Source organism: Aethina tumida, chromosome 2 (genome assembly GCF_024364675.1).
Source record: "Aethina tumida isolate Nest 87 chromosome 2, icAetTumi1.1, whole genome shotgun sequence".
NCBI classification, from domain to species: Eukaryota; Metazoa; Arthropoda; class Insecta; order Coleoptera; family Nitidulidae; genus Aethina; species Aethina tumida.
Window position 1 is genome coordinate 14713823 of NC_065436.1, and position 20889 is coordinate 14734711.

Here is a 20889-nt window from a genome sequence, read left to right on the forward strand (position 1 = left end):
AGGACCAAAATATATATACTGAAATTTTGAAGTGTCAGTTTGACATTATGAGCCGAACTCTCCAAACTTTTCGGGACGGAATTTTATTCTGGGTGGGGGGTAATTTGTATAATAGAAATTGCATGCTTCTGATCGGAAGGGCTGGTTAAATCTGAAAGAAAACATTGTTTTTTAGTGTATAATAACTATAATAATAATAAGTGTCGCACTAAATATTATCTATAAATAAATATAGAATTCTATTTATTTTTTTTTTTTCAATAAAAACTAACATAAATCGATTATCACAATTTTTATTTATTCCATATAAAGCAAACAAATATATTTTTATTTTTATCCGAGTAAATGCCCAGTTGCATTTTTCAAATTCAATGTAACATAATTAATAAACAAAGGCAACATATTCAGAGTAAAAATGAGCAATGGCATTTTTAATTTCTCATTTAAAACAAAGGGTTAATTGACAAAACAAACAACAAGCGTATTAAAATATGCATATTAACAAACATCACACGTTGATCTCACTTACTAATACCACTGCGTACTGAGTTTTGTAGATAGTAATGAATATAAACAATAAAAATATTAAAGTAATATAATACGTTAAACAAATTAAATTACAATTTAATATATCTGGAAAGTCATATTTGTATTTTGTGTATGTACAATACACGATATTATTATTATCACTTTTAAATTATTATTTATAATTAAATATATAAATAATATAATATGTAGCTAATGTACAGTATTAAATAATAGTAAACTTATTCTAAATCCCAATGATAAATCAGAAATATAGAAATCGTACCTCAGTTATGAGGTACAATGTGAATAAACAAAATATATTATACTTTTATATATAGTAATGAATATAAAAAATAAAAATATTAAAACAGTTATACGTTAAACAAAGTAAAATATAATAAATCAGGGAATTTATTCATATTTAATACTATTTGTATTTTTTTATAATATAGATACACTAAATTATTATTGTTTTTTTATTATTAATGTATTAATATTATCATTATTATTATTATTATTATTATTATTATTATTAATGTTGTTATTATTGTTATTGTTACTATTGTTATTATTGTTATTAATTATTGTTATTGTTATTATTAATAATACTATTTGTATTTTTTTATAAAATACACTTTATTATTATTACCACTTTTAAATTATTATTTATAATTAAATATATAATTATAATGTGTAGCTAATGTATAGTATTAAATAATAGTTGAATGATTTTAAACGCCAATGACAAATCAAAAATGTAGAAATTGTACCTCAATTATGATTCTTTAGATATTTTAAATTCTTTAGATTCTTTAAATTTTTTAGTTTCTTTAGATTCTTTAGATTCTCTAGATATTTTAAATTCTTTAGATTTTTTAGATATTTTAAATTCTTTAGTTTCTTTAGATTCTTTAAATATTTTAAATTCTTTAGATTCTTTAAATTCTTTAGTTTCTTTAGATTCTTTAGTTTCTTTAGTTTCTTTAGATTTTTTAGATTTTTTGGATACTTTAGATTCTTTAGTTCCTTTAGATTCTTTAGGATTTAGATTCGTTAGATTAATTAGATTTTTCAAACAAAAACAATATTATGCTTTCGTAATTTATTATCATAATTATTGCCATTTGAAAATTTACATTACTTACAATTGCATGTCCAGCATTCTTTCACATGGATCCACGTCGGAATTAGAAATGTCATACCTCGGTGCCTCTTGCCAATTAGTTCTCACTACTGCTGGTTCCACAACAGCTTCAGCCGAATCATCATCTGATTCTTTCAACACTTTTGAATTTTTTTCTTCGTTTTCTTCACCTTTCCACCACATAGGTGGACCCAATATACATTTCTGCACCTCCAGTTTTGGCTTCTCCCGAGCAATTTTCTTTTCTACACGAATGTTATATGGAGTTTCAAATTCGTACTCTTCCCTTTCCATCTTTTTCTTTAGTTTTTGGAGTCGTCTGTTGTCCTGACACTCGAATTCAAAGTAGAAAGGACGATAAAACACATGGTCTAGAAATTATCGAAGGCAACAATATACTATACTTTATAAAAATATTGAAAATCATATTTTTTGTAAAGTAAATTTGTTGGAAAAAATGTTCTTTATTATGATTATGAATAATTCCTACAGAATACGTCAAATGGCACAAAAAGTTTCTAATTGTGAATCTTGAATGAATTAACAATTGACTATCATCTCCATATTAATTTTAATTACTAGCTACTAAAATACAAAATTTAAAATACCCATTAATTTAAATTAATATACTAACAATATTGAACGCCAGTTTGTTAAAAGTAATAGGTCAGTGAAGTAGGTCAACATTTCGACTAGTGGGTTAGTAGAGAAGCGGTCTATTTTTACCTAATTAGCGAACAACCACAGTCATTTAAAATTTCTAAATATTTCGAATTCCTTCGATTTGTTTAAATTATTTCATTTAAAAAATGTTCCGTATATTTATTATCCAATTTTAGAACCAAAATACTTACGATTTTTTTTAAACGTTGTGTTGTAAGACTCGTGCACAACATTATATTTATTATAAAGTTCATGAAGAAACTTATCATCCACTCCCGGCTTAGTGACCCACCAAGCTTTCTCCTTCAAAGCCTGCCTTTCCAACAGTCTAGGATTCGTTGGTTGGAAAGGGATATCAGGTATTTCATTGTCCTTATATTCTATTGGATTACAGTAAATTCCAAAATTTCTGTTTGTAACTTTGGGCAGACATTCCGGATAAAATTCTTCACCCGATCGTCGGATGTACTTTGTCTCTTTTAATTCGTAGTCCTTTGGCGGCCGCAGGGGTAAGGTAAACATGATAATTTTAAAAATATATCCGCAATAATAAAATCCAATTTGACATTGATTGATTAAATGATTAATTGGAACTGCGTCGTTTATCTTAAATAACTCTTTGTCTAGTTTTAAATGTATAACTATTATCTTGTCATCTATATATATATAATTAATTATTAAAATTAATGAATTTAATACTTACCTGTAAAATACTTCTATTATAATAATAAAGGTTTGAAAATATATAAAAAGCTCAATTTTGTAATAATTTTATTAAGAAATTTAGACGTCATTCTATGACTGGTTAACAATATACAATTAGAGTGTAGAATACATTTTATTGCATGTATCACTTCTAAACTGCTTTCAAGCTGACGCCATCCACGAAACCTGTGCTTTTTAAACGACCAAAGATATATATAAAAAGTATATGTAAAAACACTAAATAAATACTCACTGTTAACTTTAATTACAGTCTCAATCTATTATTGACCTATTTTTCAGACAGGTTAACTGAAATGTACTTAATGAAAATGCCAGAATCGCAGATTGATTATTTAAACTAAAACTAGTGAATGTTTTCGATTTATTATAAATACAATTGGTTCCTAGACGTTTGCGACATTAATTATTAATGTCTCTAAATGTTTAATTTAGTTCTAGAATCCAGTAATTTAAATAATTCTTGTGTCAATCTATTTTAGTATTAATTCGTCCCTGGTAACTGATAAGAAACATTACAATTTTCAGTAAAAAAATAAAAAGACACAGATTTATAGAAATACATGTTTGATTTATGGCACTAATTATTTGAAGAATAATTTACTTTTCCCAAAAAGCTATAAAGAAAAACTGCCACCCTTATGAAGATGACACAGTTTTCCTACATTTGCTTAGTCAATACAATTTCCCAAAAATATAGATTTTAACAAGTCAATGAACAAAATAACGTATATAATAATAAATCCCTAATAGTACATTTATAAATGCAGATAAGGAATACATTTTATTAGAATACCGGCAAGATAAATTTCTAGGATGGAATTTCTTATTGTAAATTTTTTATAAACATATCAATAATAAATATACACCTATAAATAAAATAATATTAATTCGTCAAGCACGAAAAAAATGTATATCAATAGTATTAAGGCTTAAAGAATGCTCAATACTTCTTAGGCAACATACAGAGATTCTATAACGCTTAGACTTTATATTATCGAATTTCTTCAAAGATAAAAAATATTTGGAACAGTACAAATTGCTATAGATTTTATTACTTTCAAACACCACTAAAATACTTTAAAGGACTTAATTTTTTATTATAATTTGTATTAATGGTTCATTTCTTAACCACAGATATAAAATCATCATATCAATATTATTGAGTAAGTTAGTGACTTAAAAATAAATATTTAATTAACTGAGTCCATAAATTTGATAATTGTTAATAAATCTGTAATTATAATTATTATACTATATTATTTACAACTTCAAGAAATTATAACACCCTGTATATGCACAAATTTTCAATCTTTGTAGATTTCAAGCATCAGAGTAATTTATACTTCTACGTCATAATACTTAATTTAAGCCAGTAATTTGAATTCTACTTTAAATTATAAAAAATGTAAGAATGTAAGCAACAAAAGTATATGTACAGTTCCAGTATGGACTTTAAAAAATATGTTTTAGATGAAAACATCCTTTATACAAAAATAAATATAAATGTGGAAAATCACAGTGATACTCTATAATAAAAATTGATAGATATACCGATTGGAAAGTCTTTAATCCTGCTTAATTTTGAGAGAGACTTCTTATGTAACAGAGATAGTAAAAGTCCTCCACCACGGAGCAAAGTGGGGACTTTTACTGTCTCTGTCGTGTAAGATGTCTCTCTCAAAATTAAGTCGGATCAAAATGGTTTTCGATTGGTATGTATCTTATTGCTAACATTAATTTCTAAGAACAAGAATGTCTACGACACGTTAACATTACAACTAATGACGATTGTTCAAAATTTGTACTTTTTGTTTCTAACAAGAATTTAAAAATGAGCTACATACAGCATCTCTGACTAATAATAATAATACTAATGCTGTTTGGAAAATAATATTTTAATACCTGTTATTTCAAATAAAATACTTATTTACCTCCGTCTTAATTAGTATATAGTAAATACAATTCCATTCCAGCAAAACTTGGCCCCTTCTTGTGTACAAGAAGGGCTTTTGATCACCTAGCCCATTATTCGTAATTAACGAGAATTCTTGTTCATAGAAATAGGGAGTAAAACAAACATCTAATATAATTAATTACTTCAAATCAAATTCATCAATTCTAAAAGTTTTTATTTGACCGTGTTCTACGAGTGGCGTGGGCAATTCGTCATTGTCTATCTTGATACGAATTTTATTCGAATCAGGAAATGAGCAAGGAATAGACTTCTGTACATCACCATTATGAGGACTAGCTATTGGTGTATCCAAAGGAGTATAGGGAACGTAGATTCGCAAAACGTCGGGGCTGACATTGTGAGGGGTGGCCCTCGGAGTGGAATGAGTACTGAGGGCACGGTGCACACTAGAAGCACCGATGCCGGATCCTACCGAACTAGCACCGCCGACCGAATTGTCCGACATGTTACTGTGAGTATCTAGACTGTTTTCGTGGGCTTGCGATCTGGTTATTGTTGAAAATACCGAAAGATCGGCCGTAGACGTTACACTGGTGTCGGCCAACGAACGGCGTGATCCAGTGTGTTCGCAATCCAACAAGGAACTTGCGTCGTCCAAGCTCGGGTCGAAAGAAAATTTGGATCCTGGAAAGAATACAGTATATTTTCACGGTTTTAGTTTTTATTTAAGTTGATTAGAATTTATTATTTACCTTTAATGGTTAGACCGACACTGGACAATAAATAATATACAAAGGAATGTTTGTGTTTCAATTTTAAATATTACTCTGTATAAGGAGGTGCATATTTAAGGGAAAATTGTGTGATGTTATATATTAAACATATATATCCAATTTTTATTTGAGTTAGTTAACTAAATTAATTAAAATTAGTATTTACCAATTTCTCTTTCCCAATTAAACTGACTTCAAGACGAATATTTATTAAATCACAGTAAAGATTTTGTGTCCATTATATTTTTCTGACATCCACCAAAAAGAAATAATAACTATTAATATTTAACGAATCATATTCCTATTAAGATCATTTAAATAAAATCTCTTTTCTATTATCTATTAAAAGGTACCACACAATTACTATAAAAACACATTTAGTACGCCAAAATAAATGATTATAAATACTTTAATTAATTCAATAACCAAATATGAAGGATCTAACACAAAAGTATTATTAAATGATCATTGAATAGATATGTATTTTTTCATTAAATGTACTTACCTTTAATAATGATCTCAATGATTTAATTTATTAATAATGGTATACTTTCTTGGGATAAGATGGGATTATTAATAATAAATACTAAATAAGGTGTCTCAATAGCATTCAAGCAACCTACCACAAAATATGTTTCCATACTCTTGTACATTCATCATTCATATGCTGATGGCAGGCAATACTAGAATAATACATCTATTTTACAAACATATTAGTAGTTAATAGCGTTGAATTAAAGTCCAAAACAACATAGAACTATAGCACAATCAACAAATAAAAGTATAAAAATAATTCTCAATAAAAAAGTAAGCATTTATATTTAAAGGTTGTTGTTAATTTTATTATTAGTATGTCTAATTTAATAATGGGCTATTGTTACTATTAATAAATTGTTCATATGTATTTTTTAAATTTATGTAATTTAAAAAATATATTTGTTATTTTTCTATTAAAAAACTAAAAGACCATCTTTTAAAATATAGAATTCAAAATAGAAAATATTTATTAAATAAATAAAAAAACTATTTTTATTATATATAAATTAGTACATTTCAATTTCCAAAACTCCTTTTACAAAAGTGCTGTACAAATGAGAAAGATATGTTACTTATCACTTTTTTAAAACTTTTCTGAATAGTGACGACAAAATTTTATTCAGCCTGTAATTTGTCATTTTTCCTGTATATGTTGGTAATATAATTTTAATATAGCGATTGAAAGGCGTTTACTCCATCTAAATCTTGAGAGAGACATTATGCACGACAGAGGCTGTAAAAGTCCCCACTTTGCTCCGTGTTGGGGGATTTTTACTGTCTCTATTTGTCAGAAGACGAATTGTCATTTTTATTAAAAAAAAAACTAGAATACCATCTTTTAAAATATTGAATTCTAAATAGAAAATTTAAAATTCAAAATATTTATATTTTCAATGTTTTAATAAAATTTAAAATTCTAGATAAAAACAAATATTTTCCTCTTAAATAAATTTTCTTTTAATTACTACTGGCTTAATATCACTTCTTCTGTGTAAATATTTATTAACCATCCTCCGTGGTTGTGCAGTACTCTTTAAACAATCTCCTTTAACTGAAAAATTGATTTTATATAATAATTTATCCTAAATTTAATAAAATTAACCTGTTTGTTTGTATTTAGTGTCTTGTTTCAAGTGTAGTGATCATGTATACTTATTTAATGTATTAGAAATAATTAAAAATGCTCAGTCCAAATAATTTCATGAATATAAAAATGATTCTTGTAACTTGTTTTCCAAAAAATTTGTATTTTATATTGAATTATAAATAATATTTGATTTGTAAATATTATTTAGTAAACCAACTAAATAAGAAAAAAACTATTTTTAGTATATAAAAATTAGTAAATTCCAATTTCCAAAACACCTTTAACAGAAGTGCTGTACAAATGAGAAAGATATGTTAATCACTTTTTTAATTTTTCTGAATAGTGACGAAAAAATTTTATTCAGCTTGTAATTTGTCATTTTTCCTGTATATGTTGTTAATATAATTTTAATATGCCGATAGAAAAGCGTTTACTCCGTTTGAATCGGCACTTTAATTTACTTTTCATATCTTTTTCAAATGTAGTCGAATATTATTTTATTAAAATAAAATTAAACCCATGCAAAATCATGCAACTTAATGGAACATGCAAATCACACCATTTGAAGTAATCTTCAATTGTTAATTTGTATATGGACATGTTAGAAAACCAAAACCAAAAGAAGTTTTTTACAAATATATTAGAACAATATACATACTGAAATAAAATATATGGCTTATATATTATACATATTTTCTTTTTAGCAAGAACAAATGAACAAATGAATGACAATAAGTACAAAACTTTTATAAGGACAAACATATAAAAATACAGTAATGAGTAATGGTATCTTAAACAAAAACAAAATATTTTGTATTTTATGGAATATTGAAATATGTAGATGGTGAAATTAACAATTTTATTCAAATAAATTAAATTATATTAAATCAAATAAGAATTAGAAATGCATACCAAAGGAAATAACACTCCTAGTATAAATATTCCACTTAATAAAAAGGACGTTTGTTCGTAACTTATCAATGAATAGGTGTAAATAAAGTGAACGTTTTCGAATATTAGTGAATGTGAATTAAAAACTAATAAACAAATATTCTGAATGACACCTTTCATTCAAATACCATCAACAGATCAACTCAATAATTTAGATTACCTTTAATCTATAAAACTAAATCTAAAAAAATTTGAGCAAATGCCAGGAAAATGAGATTCATAAAATACAAAATATTTTAAAGCCTTGTGCATTCATCAACACTACCATCTTGGCTACATACACTGCTTTCACTAGCATGACTGTCTATTGTGGAGGTGTTATCTAATATAGAATTATTGTCTGTATCAGTACCTGTAAATCCAACGGAATCGGCCACTGACAATTGACACTCTTTATCTTTTTCCGCCGATTCTCTGGCCGCCTCGCTGGTGAGTGCTATTATCTGATTAGTTTCCTTTTCTTTATCGGAGAATTTCTCCGCCCTGAACCCCACAATTTGTTCAAATGTGGGCTCTTTCAATATACCAAAGGGCCTTGATGGCAGTTCATCTTTTCCAGGTTCACCAGCTTTATTCAACTTGTGCTTTTTTAGTTCTTCCATTGAGTGTTCCAGGTGCCTAATTACAGTATCTTCGTCGTAGTGGAAATCTTTGTATAGTTGAACCTGTGAAAGGGTAATGAGTTACTTCAAATAACAGTAAGTGTTAGTTTAAAGTCAGTAAGCAGTAAATATGTATAAAGCAAATAACTTAAATATTATCTTTGTAGGACTGTTCACATAACATAAACAATTATCAAACCTGAATGTAATTTACAATTGAGTCCATATCATTCAATCGTAATAAATTTCGTTTGTGCAATTTGAGTATTGTATAGGCCATTGCTGATATAACTTCTTCCCCATCAAGTAAATAAATATCCCAAATTCTCAAACATAAATTAAAAGGCACCTATATAAAACAAAAATAATAATAATATTAAAAAAACACATCAATTAATGTTTACTTACCCTTTCAATGAAGCAAACAAAAAACCACTTTAGTGAATATAATATGGCATCCAAACCATGTTTGTCAAAATGTTTTTTTACTTTTGGAAGTAATTTTGTTAATATCTTATCATGATGAGCCAAAAATCTGGTTAATTTTGGAAAACCTTCCTTGTATAATCCATGCATTGCATATTTAGGATCAGTAAGCAAAATGTGCATTGCCCAAAAGGCATCTTCCTCATCCATATACATCAGCAACACACCAGCCAAACCAGACATGCCTTGACAATAGCCCACTTCAGAATTATACATAGCATAAGCAGTTAGTACATTAAATAGAGACTGTTGTTTGATACTGTATCTCTCTCTATAATGCAAATGTTCCCTGAATTGTCTATTTACATCTGAATCGATTTGTCTGGCGTCAGTAGAATATAACCTGGCCGAATCCATCATTTCCTTATATTTATTCACATTGCTCTTTTTAACTTGTTCCACATGAAGCAATTTGATCCAAGCGTCGCTCCTCAGTGAATTTGGAATGCCTTTATACACTCTAGAATGCAGTTTTTCTTTTACAGAAGGGCTCTCCCAATTTTTTAACATTTTGAGCCATTTCTTTTGGCGCTCGACCTCAATTTGCAATTTTTTTGCTTCCTGTGGGTCCACTTTAGATGGTAACCTTTTGTCATGTATGAAACCATATCGGTCTGTGGTGTGGTACACTTCAAAGCCCGGGTCTTCCCAAGGATCAATTTCTGTGCCTTCTCGTCCTTGTTCATATCGCCTAAATATTTTCTCTCGCTCTTCGGCAGATCTCTTGAGAAGATCCTCTTCATTCATCCCATGTACAATATTTTTGACAATTTATATACACTATTCCCCAGCATTCCGCTGTTTACTAACAGTATAACACATTTACTCTGTTAGTTGGACATCTAGAAGCGTAATAATTAATTAAAAATTTTCAAAACACATGTTAACTACAACTTGTTTTATACATTTAAAAACACTAATTATTGACATCTGTCAAACGTCACCTAATTTTTAATAGCTCTGCTACATTTGACCAAGTTTACACCATGAATTTTCCACTTAATGTACAGAAATGTCGGGTAAAAAATTGAAGGAAATCTGAAAATATGTATATACCTTATATTAATCACTCAGAAGCAATAATCATCCGCACAAAACCATCACAAATACCACGAAAACCACAAAACCCGCTAGTCTGCTGAAATGTCAAAAACACTCCCTAAAATACCGATAGTTTACAAGAATATTGAAAAATTCCAGCACACAACAATAAATTCATTCCACACATATTTTAAACAATTGTCCAATTATAGTAAAAAGAAATATAGTTTTTATTATTACTAAAAAATATATAAATCGGAGGAGGTCATCTATTGAGTGTAAATCGAATTATTTTGCAGGACACTGTATTATTGACGTTGTCCACATTGACAATTCGTGTTGACATTCAGCCGGTTAGTTTGGCCACGTAAAACTCACCTTATTAAAAATGGTAAATTGAATTTATATCCTTCGAAATAATTATATAAATTATGACCCATTTTAGGCCGAAGTTGAAAAGTTAACTCGATATGTATCGCCAATCAACCCAGCAGTGTTTCCCCATCTCACAATCGTTTTATTGGGAATAGGCATATTTTTCACTGCCTGGTTTTTCGTTTATGAAGTTACAAGCACGAAGAAAACAAGAAGTTTGAGGAAAGAAATTCTGGTATCGTTTGTTGCTTCACTTTTCTCAGGATTTGGCATACTATTTCTATTGTTATCCGTGGGGATATATGTGTAGATTTAGTTTGTATATTTTTGTACTGATTTAATGTTAAGAATATATTTTTAATTATATGAATTATAAGCGTGTTTTATTTTACCCACTTATTTATTGATAATTAATTTGTTTGTATTGAATACCTTAGCAACAACAAAAACATAGTCATTATTTGCTGTGACTGTCTACAAAACGTCAGTGTATGTAAAAATGCAGCTTAAGTTCCTCCAAACAGTTATAGAAGCTCAGGTGATCAATCAATTACTTTTTTGACTAGTCAAATAAGAATAATTTTACAGGATACCGACAACAAAGTCTGTGGGCTATGTTGGTCTCCAAATAATCAGAAATTGGCTGTGGCTACTTGTGACAGACAAATACTTTTGTTTGACGAAAAAGGCGAACGTAAAGATAGATTTTCAACGAAACCATACGACCCGGAAGCAGGAAAGAAGTCCTACGTGATACAGGGCGTCGCCTTCAGTCCCGACTCAACTAAACTAGCTGTTGCCCAAAGCGATTGTATTGTCTATGTTTATAAAATAGGGGAGAAATGGGGTGAGAAAAAGGTAATAATACATCAAGTCCGAGCTAATACCTCCATTTTATTTTTTTTAATTTAATATTCATCCACGTTCCTTAGAATTAATTCACTATTTTTTATCACTTTAGGCCATTTGTAATAAATTCCCTCAACCGTCCCCAGTAACATGTATGCTATGGTTACTAACAGGCCCTATTATAGTCGGTCTAGTTGATGGAAAAGTCAGAGCACTACAAATAAAGTCAAATAAATCTCAAAGCTTATTTGCCTCTGACAGTCTGGTGGTATCTTTGGCTTCAAATTCAAAGGGTACCGGATTTTTATCCGGGCATATCGATGGAAACATAATTCGTTTCTTTATTACTCACGATAATCACGAAGACGAAGCTCAAGGCAGAATTATCTTACATTCTGTGCCTCCTTATGCACTTACGTGGCCCCATGGATATATTTTTGTAGGGGGTTGTGACAAAAGAGTGTCCGTTTATAATAACAATGGGAAATTAATAAAAAATTTTGATTATAGCAAAGATTTTACTGAATATGATTTAAATATAGCAACATCAAGTCCAAGTGGACAGGTAACAGATATTACTAGTTTCAATAAATGTTTCTTCTAAGACATAAAATTACAGGCAGTGGCAATTGGAAGCTTTGATCGTTTAAGAATCTATATATGGAATACGAGGAAGTCCATATGGGAGGAAACGCCTCCAAAAGAAATTAAAAATCTTTATACTATAACTGCCCTTTCCTGGAAGAGGGATGGTTCTAAGTTAACTTGTGGGGGATTGTGTGGAGCAGTTTTAATGTTTGAATCAGGTACTATAAATTCAAAATTGTGTAATGTTTAAGTTTTAATATTACTTCACCATTTAAAAATATCAAAATCATTCAATTTTAGTCTTGAAAAGAACAATCTGGAAAGATAAATTTGAAATAACGTACGTTGGTCCCAGTCAAGTTCTAGTCCAACCATTAAATTCCAAAGAAAGGGGTGTCATACTAAGATCACAGCATGGTGGGGAAATTGAAGACGTCAAAATCATGGGGAAAGACTGTTACTTAGTTGCCAGAACCGACGACACTTTATTGGTGGCTGACTTGTCTAAAAACTTATTAAGCGAAGTACCATGACTAACAAAGAAACACTTATCAAAAACTCATTTAAAAATATTTTAGGTGCCTTGGAATAATTCTGGCCGATATGAGAAGTTTTATTTCGAAAATCCATCCGTATGTTTGGTATTTAATGCCGGAGAGCTTACTCTGATAGAATATGGAGATAACGACGTGCTATGTTCGGTTAGAACTGAATTTGCCAATCCACATTTGATAAGTGTACGTTTGAACGAAAGAAATCAAACTAACAACAACAAAAAGTTGGCCTATTTATTGGATTTAAAAACTATATGTATTGTGGACCTTGTAAGTGGCGTCACAATTGGGCAAATTAATCACGATTCAAAAATTGATTGGCTGGAACTGAGCGAAACTGGTCATAAACTTCTATTCAGAGACAAAAAACAAAGGTAAAAATGAAGTCTTATTTGGGTCCAACAGTAATAGTACTATTATCATTTCAGATTGGTACTGATCGACACGTACACCCACGCTAAACAAACCATTTTTACTGAAGTTGGCTTTGCCCAATGGGTAGAAAGCAGCGATGTGGCGGTAGCCCAATCGGGAAATAATTTAGCCATTTGGTACAATATTGAGTTACCTGAGAACCCCACAATAATGACGGTAAAAGGAGATGTTACAGATATTATCAGAAATAATGGTAAAACTGAAGCTGTTTGTGTGGACGGAAATAACACGATTAATATAGAACTTGATGAAGGTCTGGTGGAATTTGGTCAGTAAAATAATTTCACATTAGACACATGTGTTCTTTATTTTTATGTTTTAGGTACTGCTATAAATGACAACGATTATAGTAGAGCAGTACTTTTCTTAGAGACTATGGGGAACTCATCCGAAGCTGAGGCTATGTGGCACTCTCTGTCAGTTATTGCAATAAAGCAACAAAACTTACTACTAGCTGAAAGATGCTTTGCAGCCTTAGGAAATGTGTCAGTAGCATATTACCTTCATGAAACTTTGTTAATTGGTCAAAATTACTCCGAGAAATTTAACGACAGTCCCAATAATTGTCCCGAAGTGTGGGCCAGACTGTCAATATTGAATAACGATTTAAGCACCGCAGAAAATATATACTTAGAACAAGGTGACATAGAAAGTGCCCTGAAAATGTATAAGAACCTTCATAAATGGGACGAAGCTCTAAGGTACTCAAATATCTTCAGCCGGAGCATAAATTAAATAATAACAAGTTTAATTAAATTCCAGATTGGCAGATCAAAGAGGATACGAACATATAAAGGAACTGAAAGAAGAACACATGAATTCGTTAATGCAATCCGGCCAGTTCGAAAAAATTGGCCAAGTACTAGAAAATGAGGGAAAATACGAAGAAGCTCTGAACATGTACCTAAAATCAAATAAGTTGCTCAGAATCCCCAACTTGATGATTCGCCATTCGGAATTAATGGAGGACCATTCCTCCGTGGCCAACGTGTTGAAGAGTTTACTGAGAAGTGACCATTTCGAAGCCGCAGCTGAGATTTACGAAAAACTCGACAAGCCGGACTTAGCCATGGAATGTTACAGAAAAGGTGTCATTTGACATAGAACTAAATTAACATGTTATAACTCGTTGTTTCGTAGGCAAAGTATGGAATAAAGCAGTTGACTTGGCAAGAAACGTCAGTCCAAATCAAGTGGTGCAACTCGAAGAAGAATGGGGAGACAGCTTGGTGGAAAATAAGCAAATGGACGCTGCCATAAGCCACTACATTGAAGCGGGTTGCACGTTAAAAGCATTGGATGCTGCAGTAAACGCAAGACAATGGAAGAAGGCGGTCCATATAATCAAAGTGATTGACGAGCCAGAGAGCGTTAAAAAATATTATGAACTAATTGGAAATTACTTTGCTAGTGTTAAGGTAACCATTATTGTTTCCATGGAAGTTTTATTTTAACTGGTTGACGTATTTTAGGATTATTCAACGGCAGAGAAATTGTATATTAAATGTGGGATGTATAAAACAGCAGTAGACATGTATAACGAAGCAGGTCAGTGGGAGAAGGCTCATTCTATCGCATCTAATTATTTAGATCAGGATGAAGTTGCTGATATGTACATAAAGCATGCTGAGCAACTGGAGGAGGCAGGCAAATATCGGGATGCTGAGCGACTATATCTCTCTATAAATTCGCCTGATTTAGCAATTGCCATGTACAAACGTGCCGAGCAATATGATCATATGGTATAATAATTCTATATTATTATATTAAATTGATGATAATGACTTATTTAAGGTTCGGTTGGTTGAAAAATATCATCCTAGTTTACTTCAAACCACTCACCTGCATCTGGGGCAACAACTAGAGGGACAAGGAAAGTACAGAGCAGCCGAAATACATTACTTAGCTATTGGTGATTGGAAGGCAGCTATGAATATGTACAGAAACCTGAGTATGTGGGAAGAAGCATATAGGGTGGCCAAACAAAACGGCGGTCAAACTGCTGCCAATCAAGTTGCATTTCTATGGGCTAAAACTCTACCAATAGACTCGGCTATAAAATTGTTAAATAAGTATGGTATTTTGGACCAATGCATTAATTATTGTTGTGAGACCTACCAATTCACTTTTGCCTTTCAATTATGCAAAAATCTACCCAACAAGGCAAGTTGATAATTAATTGTTATCACATATTACCATTACTTTAACATGAATATTTTAGGTCAATGAAGTACACTATAAATACGCCATGGCACTAGAAGACGATGGCAAATTTTTGGAAGCAGAGGCTGAATTTATATTAGCGGAAAAACCGAAAGAAGCAATATTAATGTACGTGCATGCCCAGAATTGGATACATGCTTTAAGGATCGCAGAGACTTACGAACCGGCCTCAGTACCAGAAGTGCTTCAAGCTCAAGCTGCTCAGTGTTTTAAAGACAAACAATTTTCTGAGTTTGAAGTATTACTTCTAAGGGCTCAAATGCCTGAATTAATTGTTCAAAAATATAAAGCCTCAGGTAAACTTCACATAAACCTAATTAACAAACAAAGTCGTACTAATAATGGAAGCATTGATTTACAGAGATGTGGGTGGATGCACTTCGGGTTTGTAAAGATTACCTACCTCATTTGTATCCGTCTTTGCAGTCGGAATATAGTAACTCACATCACCACAAGACTTCAGATGTGAACATTGAAACTTTGCTCTCAAGAGCCAATGAATGGGCTTTGGCTGGTCAACACAAACAAGCCATTGATTGCCTCATGCAAGTAAACGTCAATATTACGGAGCCTTCAATTGTAAAACGGGCTCTCCTGAAAGCCGCCGACATGGTCAATAAGTTCTTGTATGGGGAGGAAGCTTTGGAAATTATAAAAATACTTGCTCCAAGGTAGTGGGGAAGTTTATTATTATCTACTTAATTTTAAAAAACAATTTTAGGCTAACAGAAATAGGAGAACACGGAGTGGCGGCTCAGTTGTATGTTAGTATGGAAATGATGAAGGAAGCTATTGATACTTTCATAATAGCTGAAGAATGGAATAAAGCTAGAAAAGTAGCAAAAGAACTTGAACCTGCGTATGAAAGTTACGTTGAAAGTAAATACAAAGACAGGTTACTAAAGAAAGGCGACGTTGAACAATTAGCAGACGTCGGTGAGGATTTTATTATAAAATTTCATTGTAACATTTGCTTCAACTGTAATTTTTTTAGACATAATTGGGGCTCTGGATTTGTTGGTAGAACAGGGACAGTGGGCCAGGTGTATTGAAAAAGCGAAAGCTCAAAGTAAACCTATTCTTCACAAATACGTTGCACTCTATGCTGCAAAATTATTGAAAGACGGATTTGTCATTGAAGCCTTAAATCTGTATTCCACACATGGAGCGCCGGCAATTCCTCAAAACTTTAATATCTACAATCACATTGCAACCGAAATTTTTGCCACTCCTGGCTTAGACAACTTAGAAAGTTACTCTGTATGGGAACAATTACGTCAAATGTTGTTGGAAATAGTACTACGAAAATTTTTATTTTATTATTTGTTTCTAATCACATTTTTTTAGAATGAAGGTCTCGACACATCTACACAAAATATTAATTCAGAAACCAAATATCACTTTAGAAATTTATTATTAATAGCCCATTATTATGCGTTAAGGACTGCTTGCAGACAGGTGTCTTCACTGAAGTCCATTAGCTGCAAAATAAGCACCGCATTATTGAGATATACAGACGTGATACCGGCTGACAAGGCATTTTATGAAGCTGGTAAAGACCTTAAAGAAGAAGGAAGGTTGTCTGAGGCGTTTGTCTTTCTTAATCATTATTTGGATTTATGTGAGGCTATAGAAGAAGGTGAGGGACAATTAGTGGATCATTCAGATTTGGCCCAAACAGATTGTCCTTCTAATATTCCTCTACCCAGTCACCTCTATTTGAGTGAAGACGTAAAAGAACATGACACCATCAGAGAATGGATATTAGCAATAAGCATGGATCAAAAAGTAGAACAAGTATTAAATTCATTAAATATTGTCGTCAAGTGCCTAAATTATTTATTTTACAGACTTTACCCCTTGATGATCGTAATTTATACGAAAGTGCGTTACAGCCAGGTGAATCCCCATGTCTAATTACAGGGTATCCTGTGCGGAAACAGGCAGTTATTTTTCCAAAAACAAATCTACAGGCAAACAAAGACGTGTGGTCTAAATTAAACATGGGGGCGAAAATGGCACCAGAATCAAATGTGTCTAATGTTTTATCGTTTATGACGAAATGGTGTGGTTCCCCTAATTAGATGAGTATCAGAAAATTTACTTTATCACTTTGCTAGTTGATAATAAATATTTTTGACTGTACATGCGTTTATTTTAAAAATATTAAAATTTTTAGCTTATAAAAATTGGTAGATGTTGTATTTATTTTTGTCGTCTGAAAACTTTCTTTTGGATATGTGTAAATTATGTAATTTATACATTAACATGAGGGACTATTTTATATGCAGTGATAATTCATTGCAGACTTTCTATGAGACTCTAATACATCAAATTAATTGTAAATTATTCCATTTATTCAATTTGTAACCAATCTAAAGTGTCTGTCTATAATTGTAAATGGGATAAGGCCTCTACAAATATGTAAATTTAATCAATTGCACAGGTTCTATAAATAAAATGCGGTTGACAGTCAACAATTTATTTAAATAAACAACAAAAATCATTTTTAAAATAAAATTAAATAATAATTCCAAATGTCCATTTAAGACATACATTAAAATTAAAAACAGAACATGAGATAACTGAAACGAGGAAACTGGGATTTGTGAAGGCATAATTTAAAAAAAAAAAAATAATTATAATTATTTTAGAGACATTTAAACACTTGTAATAAAGGTAATTTCATCACAAGAATAAGCGTTTCATTTTTATTTAGGAGATATCCAATTATTTCATAACTGTATCAATATTTTTAAATAGAAATATATTAACCACTAAAACATTTTAACTTTTGTATTCATTACTACGTGTTTATAAAGTGCAATCAGAAAATATTTAAGCTGCTATTATATAATAAAGATGTATTCTATTTATATTTTAAAAAATAAATTGATTCAGGGGGCAATAGTCAAATTGAAGATATAGTCTGTTAAGTGAAGAATTCAAAATCAAAATACTATTATATTTTTAAAGAAACACTAATTACTAACATAAGCTGGGATATTTGTGCCAATATGTTTAAACACTAACCACCACATGATAAATGTCTCAAATATAATTTTTTATCATATACAACAACCTAACATTAACTGTGTTCATGCTTGACAATAATTATTGACATGAAACATTTGTGGTATGTATCTGCAGACAAGAAAAGCTCTGAATAATCTATACTGCACTTTATAAATTGTCAGAAAAGTATATAACTTGTATACTTATTTATTTTGAGTCTGCAGATTTTAATATTGTACATTAAAAAAATACACAGATCTCAGAAACCCCTTATAATAAATCAAGTAGTCAATATATATGTAAAGATCAAACTAACAAGGATACCTTTAAATAATTATGGCATAAATAAATTCTCAGCAGATGGTAGAGGTGCCAGTCCATCTACAACATTCGGTAGCTGCGTTAGATCCGGTAGATTTTGTATGTGGTTTTGTAGTTCTCTCCTGACATTATACACTTTCATTAGTTTTTCTTGATATTCCTAAAAAAAATATAATAATGGTAAAATTTATGTAATAATTAAACATATATGATTTTTTTACTTCTAAGTTCTGTTCAGCCTGGGTTAATAATTCTTCTTGAGCATGCAAATATTCTCTTATCATGGATGCAACTTTCTTCCTGTGTTCCATTTCTTCTTTCAGTCTTACATTATATTCATTTAATAGGAATACAGCATCTCTAACCTGAACTTCCAGTTTTTGAGCTGCTTCTTTGTCTAAAAATACAAAATATTAATGTGTATCAATAATACAAATTACTTTTAGTAAACAGATGTGAATAATAATCAAAATTAAATGTGTATAATAATATAAAATTAAAGTTTACCTTCTAGCTTTGAAATTTGTGACACTTCAGAGACTTCTCTGGGCAACTGAGCAATTCTTTCTCTAACATTTTCATCAGATGATGCAATATTATTTTCTAAATCTAATATAGCCTTTATTAATTCCTCAGATTCTGGGGGGTCATTTGAATCACCAGGTTGAGGGCTCATATTTATTTGTGTGTCAGATTTTTCATCAACAACCTCTGATTTTTTCCTTTCTTTTGTCAATGTCTTTACCTTTTTGATTGTTTCATTGTGTTTCATTTTTTTTGTTTGAGGTTCGTCATTTTGTTTTACTGAAAATGGAAAGTTTAATTGCATAATTCACTTTAATAAAACCTTACTGTGAACTTACCCATTGGCAGTTTGAACTCAGCTATTTGCACTGCTTCGTATATGCCACGATCTTGCCAAATTGTCAAAATCCTCTCGAGAGAACTTTTTGTTCTCTCATCACAATTTGCCATTTCTTCAAAGGCCCTTTTTAAGTTTTGTCCAAATTCCTTTCCATATTCTGGTCCCTTTTTTCTACTGTTTTGTATTACATCATTGGCAAGGTACATAAATAAAAGTTTTCGGTTGTCTTTAGCTAAAATAATTTTTAAATTGTATATTAACTATTTAACTGTATAATACATTTATAAATACCTTTAAGCAGCTCTTTTAACCAAATCTTCACAACTGTGGCAAAATGCTTTCGATGATGAATTAACCATAGAGACAGAGTTTGAATGCTTTGGGAGGAGTTGTTCAATTCAGATAACTTTTTTATAAAAGCAGCTTCGGTAAATCCACCAGCCATTGTTTATACCGAAAATAAATATAACCCCAAAATCTCCACCTCTTGGGTTATTCCTGTGATGTTATGTATAATTACTTAGAATTATCGGTCCAATTTTATTTTATCATATTCTAGTAATTATGCATGTTATACCTTTTTATCACTAATTTGTAAAAAACGTTATTAATATTATCCGATAATAATAATAAAAACACCAAAACAGTTGGCAGATACCTTCTTCAAACAAAGACAGTGTGGCCAAACTCATAAATATATTTTTTTAAACCAACATTAAAACTATAATCAATAATAAATAGTTTATTCTCTTTGATAAGTTATCTGATTTACCATACACATTTATCTTACAAAAAACTAATGCAATTTTCATTAACAGTATATATGTACTCTGTGTTGCCTATATTATCTTTATAATCTAAATTTTATTCAAAATTAAAATAAGACAAAAACTTTGTTATTCAAAATATAATTGAAACTAGTAGCGATTGTTGTTACTGTCTTTCTGTATGTTTTGTAATATAAATGTTATACATGTACTATACAATATCACACCCCAGGATGGATCCACCTTGTCGTGATCCTGAGGCTCAGTACCACTCCACAAACCAGTGGCGGTGGGAAGCTAACGGATCCAATCCCACAAGTCCAATCTCAGAAAGATCTCGAATCTTCCTAAGATTGATCTTGCTCTTCTGAACTAAGTTAACAAGGGGCTGGCATTTTTGCCAGCCTTCTGTCTTCTGGTTCAGCAAACCCGTACATACCCTGC

At 30.6% G+C, this 20889-nt stretch overlaps 5 protein-coding genes across 8 annotated transcripts; 2 read left to right on the forward strand and 3 right to left on the reverse strand.

Moving 5' to 3' along the window:
• Positions 1–14: 14 nt before the first annotated feature.
• LOC126264433 (uncharacterized) lies at positions 15–2884 on the reverse strand. Its single transcript, XM_049962361.1, has 3 exons — positions 2527–2884; positions 1674–2043; positions 15–151 (listed from the first exon to the last, which is right to left on the reverse strand). Exons 1-3 carry the CDS (start codon positions 2855–2857, stop codon positions 46–48), a joined length of 807 nt encoding a protein of 268 aa, XP_049818318.1. The 5' UTR covers positions 2858–2884; the 3' UTR covers positions 15–45.
• Positions 2885–3091: 207 nt separating this feature from the next.
• Positions 3092–10626, reverse strand: LOC109597580 (USP6 N-terminal-like protein). Of its 2 annotated transcripts, none has more exons than XM_049962705.1 (5): positions 10469–10626; positions 9335–10254; positions 9126–9275; positions 8677–8989; positions 3092–5660 (listed from the first exon to the last, which is right to left on the reverse strand). In XM_049962705.1, exons 2-5 carry the CDS (start codon positions 10157–10159, stop codon positions 5155–5157), a joined length of 1794 nt encoding a protein of 597 aa, XP_049818662.1. In that variant the 5' UTR covers positions 10160–10254; positions 10469–10626; the 3' UTR covers positions 3092–5154. The 2 variants fall into 2 exon arrangements, with proteins under 2 accessions (XP_049818662.1, XP_049818663.1); XM_049962706.1 differs by lacking the exon at positions 10469–10626 and adding an exon at positions 10318–10448.
• Positions 10627–10748: 122 nt separating this feature from the next.
• On the forward strand, positions 10749–11204 carry LOC109597579 (transmembrane protein 258). The gene is made up of 2 exons (XM_020013313.2): positions 10749–10844; positions 10899–11204. Exons 1-2 carry the CDS (start codon positions 10842–10844, stop codon positions 11136–11138), a joined length of 243 nt encoding a protein of 80 aa, XP_019868872.1. The 5' UTR covers positions 10749–10841; the 3' UTR covers positions 11139–11204.
• Positions 11205–11327: 123 nt separating this feature from the next.
• On the forward strand, positions 11328–17622 carry LOC109597564 (intraflagellar transport protein 172 homolog). The gene is made up of 18 exons (XM_020013289.2): positions 11328–11366; positions 11417–11686; positions 11790–12242; positions 12297–12483; positions 12566–12789; positions 12844–13193; positions 13248–13522; positions 13577–13955; positions 14017–14342; positions 14395–14672; positions 14727–14996; positions 15049–15417; positions 15476–15773; positions 15839–16148; positions 16199–16413; positions 16472–16773; positions 16825–17274; positions 17328–17622. Exons 1-18 carry the CDS (start codon positions 11328–11330, stop codon positions 17559–17561), a joined length of 5229 nt encoding a protein of 1742 aa, XP_019868848.2. The 3' UTR covers positions 17562–17622.
• Positions 16775–20346, reverse strand: LOC109597569 (regulation of nuclear pre-mRNA domain-containing protein 1B). 3 transcript variants are annotated; one of them, XM_049963106.1, is made up of 6 exons: positions 19970–20323; positions 19677–19910; positions 19321–19617; positions 19035–19210; positions 18817–18973; positions 16775–16958 (listed from the first exon to the last, which is right to left on the reverse strand). In XM_049963106.1, the coding sequence occupies exons 1-5, from the start codon at positions 20121–20123 to the stop codon at positions 18827–18829; spliced, it is 1008 nt and encodes a 335-aa protein (XP_049819063.1). In that variant the 5' UTR covers positions 20124–20323; the 3' UTR covers positions 16775–16958; positions 18817–18826. The 3 variants fall into 3 exon arrangements, with proteins under 3 accessions (XP_049819063.1, XP_019868856.1, XP_049819062.1); XM_020013297.2 differs by lacking the exon at positions 16775–16958 and having other exon boundaries at positions 17944–18973; positions 19970–20176; positions 20256–20346; XM_049963105.1 differs by lacking the exon at positions 16775–16958 and having other exon boundaries at positions 17944–18973; positions 19970–20322.
• Positions 20347–20889: the final 543 nt, after the last annotated feature.

What these genes read in the sequence shown, in the direction of transcription:
- LOC126264433 (XM_049962361.1), bottom strand. Translation starts at nt 2,857, where the DNA reads ATGTTTACCTTACCCCTGCGGCCGCCAAAGGACTACGAATTAAAAGAG. An exon ending in CACAACGTTTAAAAAAAATC is followed by an intron (nt 2,044 to 2,526) that starts GTAAGTATTTTG and finishes GATAATTTCTAG; the next exon opens with ACCATGTGTTTTATCGTCCT. An exon ending in AGAATGCTGGACATGCAATT is followed by an intron (nt 152 to 1,673) that starts GTAAGTAATGTA and finishes GTTTTCTTTCAG; the next exon opens with ATTTAACCAGCCCTTCCGAT.
- LOC109597580 (XM_049962705.1), bottom strand. Translation starts at nt 10,159, where the DNA reads ATGAATGAAGAGGATCTTCTCAAGAGATCTGCCGAAGAGCGAGAGAAA. An exon ending in TTGTTTGCTTCATTGAAAGG is followed by an intron (nt 9,276 to 9,334) that starts GTAAGTAAACAT and finishes TGTTTTATATAG; the next exon opens with GTGCCTTTTAATTTATGTTT. An exon ending in CGATTCCGTTGGATTTACAG is followed by an intron (nt 5,661 to 8,676) that starts GTACTGATACAG and finishes TATTCTTTCCAG; the next exon opens with GATCCAAATTTTCTTTCGAC.
- LOC109597564 (XM_020013289.2), top strand. Translation starts at nt 11,328, where the DNA reads ATGCAGCTTAAGTTCCTCCAAACAGTTATAGAAGCTCAG. An exon ending in TCAAAAATATAAAGCCTCAG is followed by an intron (nt 15,774 to 15,838) that starts GTAAACTTCACA and finishes ATTGATTTACAG; the next exon opens with AGATGTGGGTGGATGCACTT. An exon ending in GTCAAATGTTGTTGGAAATA is followed by an intron (nt 16,774 to 16,824) that starts GTACTACGAAAA and finishes ACATTTTTTTAG; the next exon opens with AATGAAGGTCTCGACACATC.
- LOC109597569 (XM_049963106.1), bottom strand. Translation starts at nt 20,123, where the DNA reads ATGGCTGGTGGATTTACCGAAGCTGCTTTTATAAAAAAGTTATCTGAA. An exon ending in TGAGTTCAAACTGCCAATGG is followed by an intron (nt 19,618 to 19,676) that starts GTAAGTTCACAG and finishes TTCCATTTTCAG; the next exon opens with TAAAACAAAATGACGAACCT. An exon ending in AGGCTGAACAGAACTTAGAA is followed by an intron (nt 18,974 to 19,034) that starts GTAAAAAAATCA and finishes TATTTTTTTTAG; the next exon opens with GAATATCAAGAAAAACTAAT.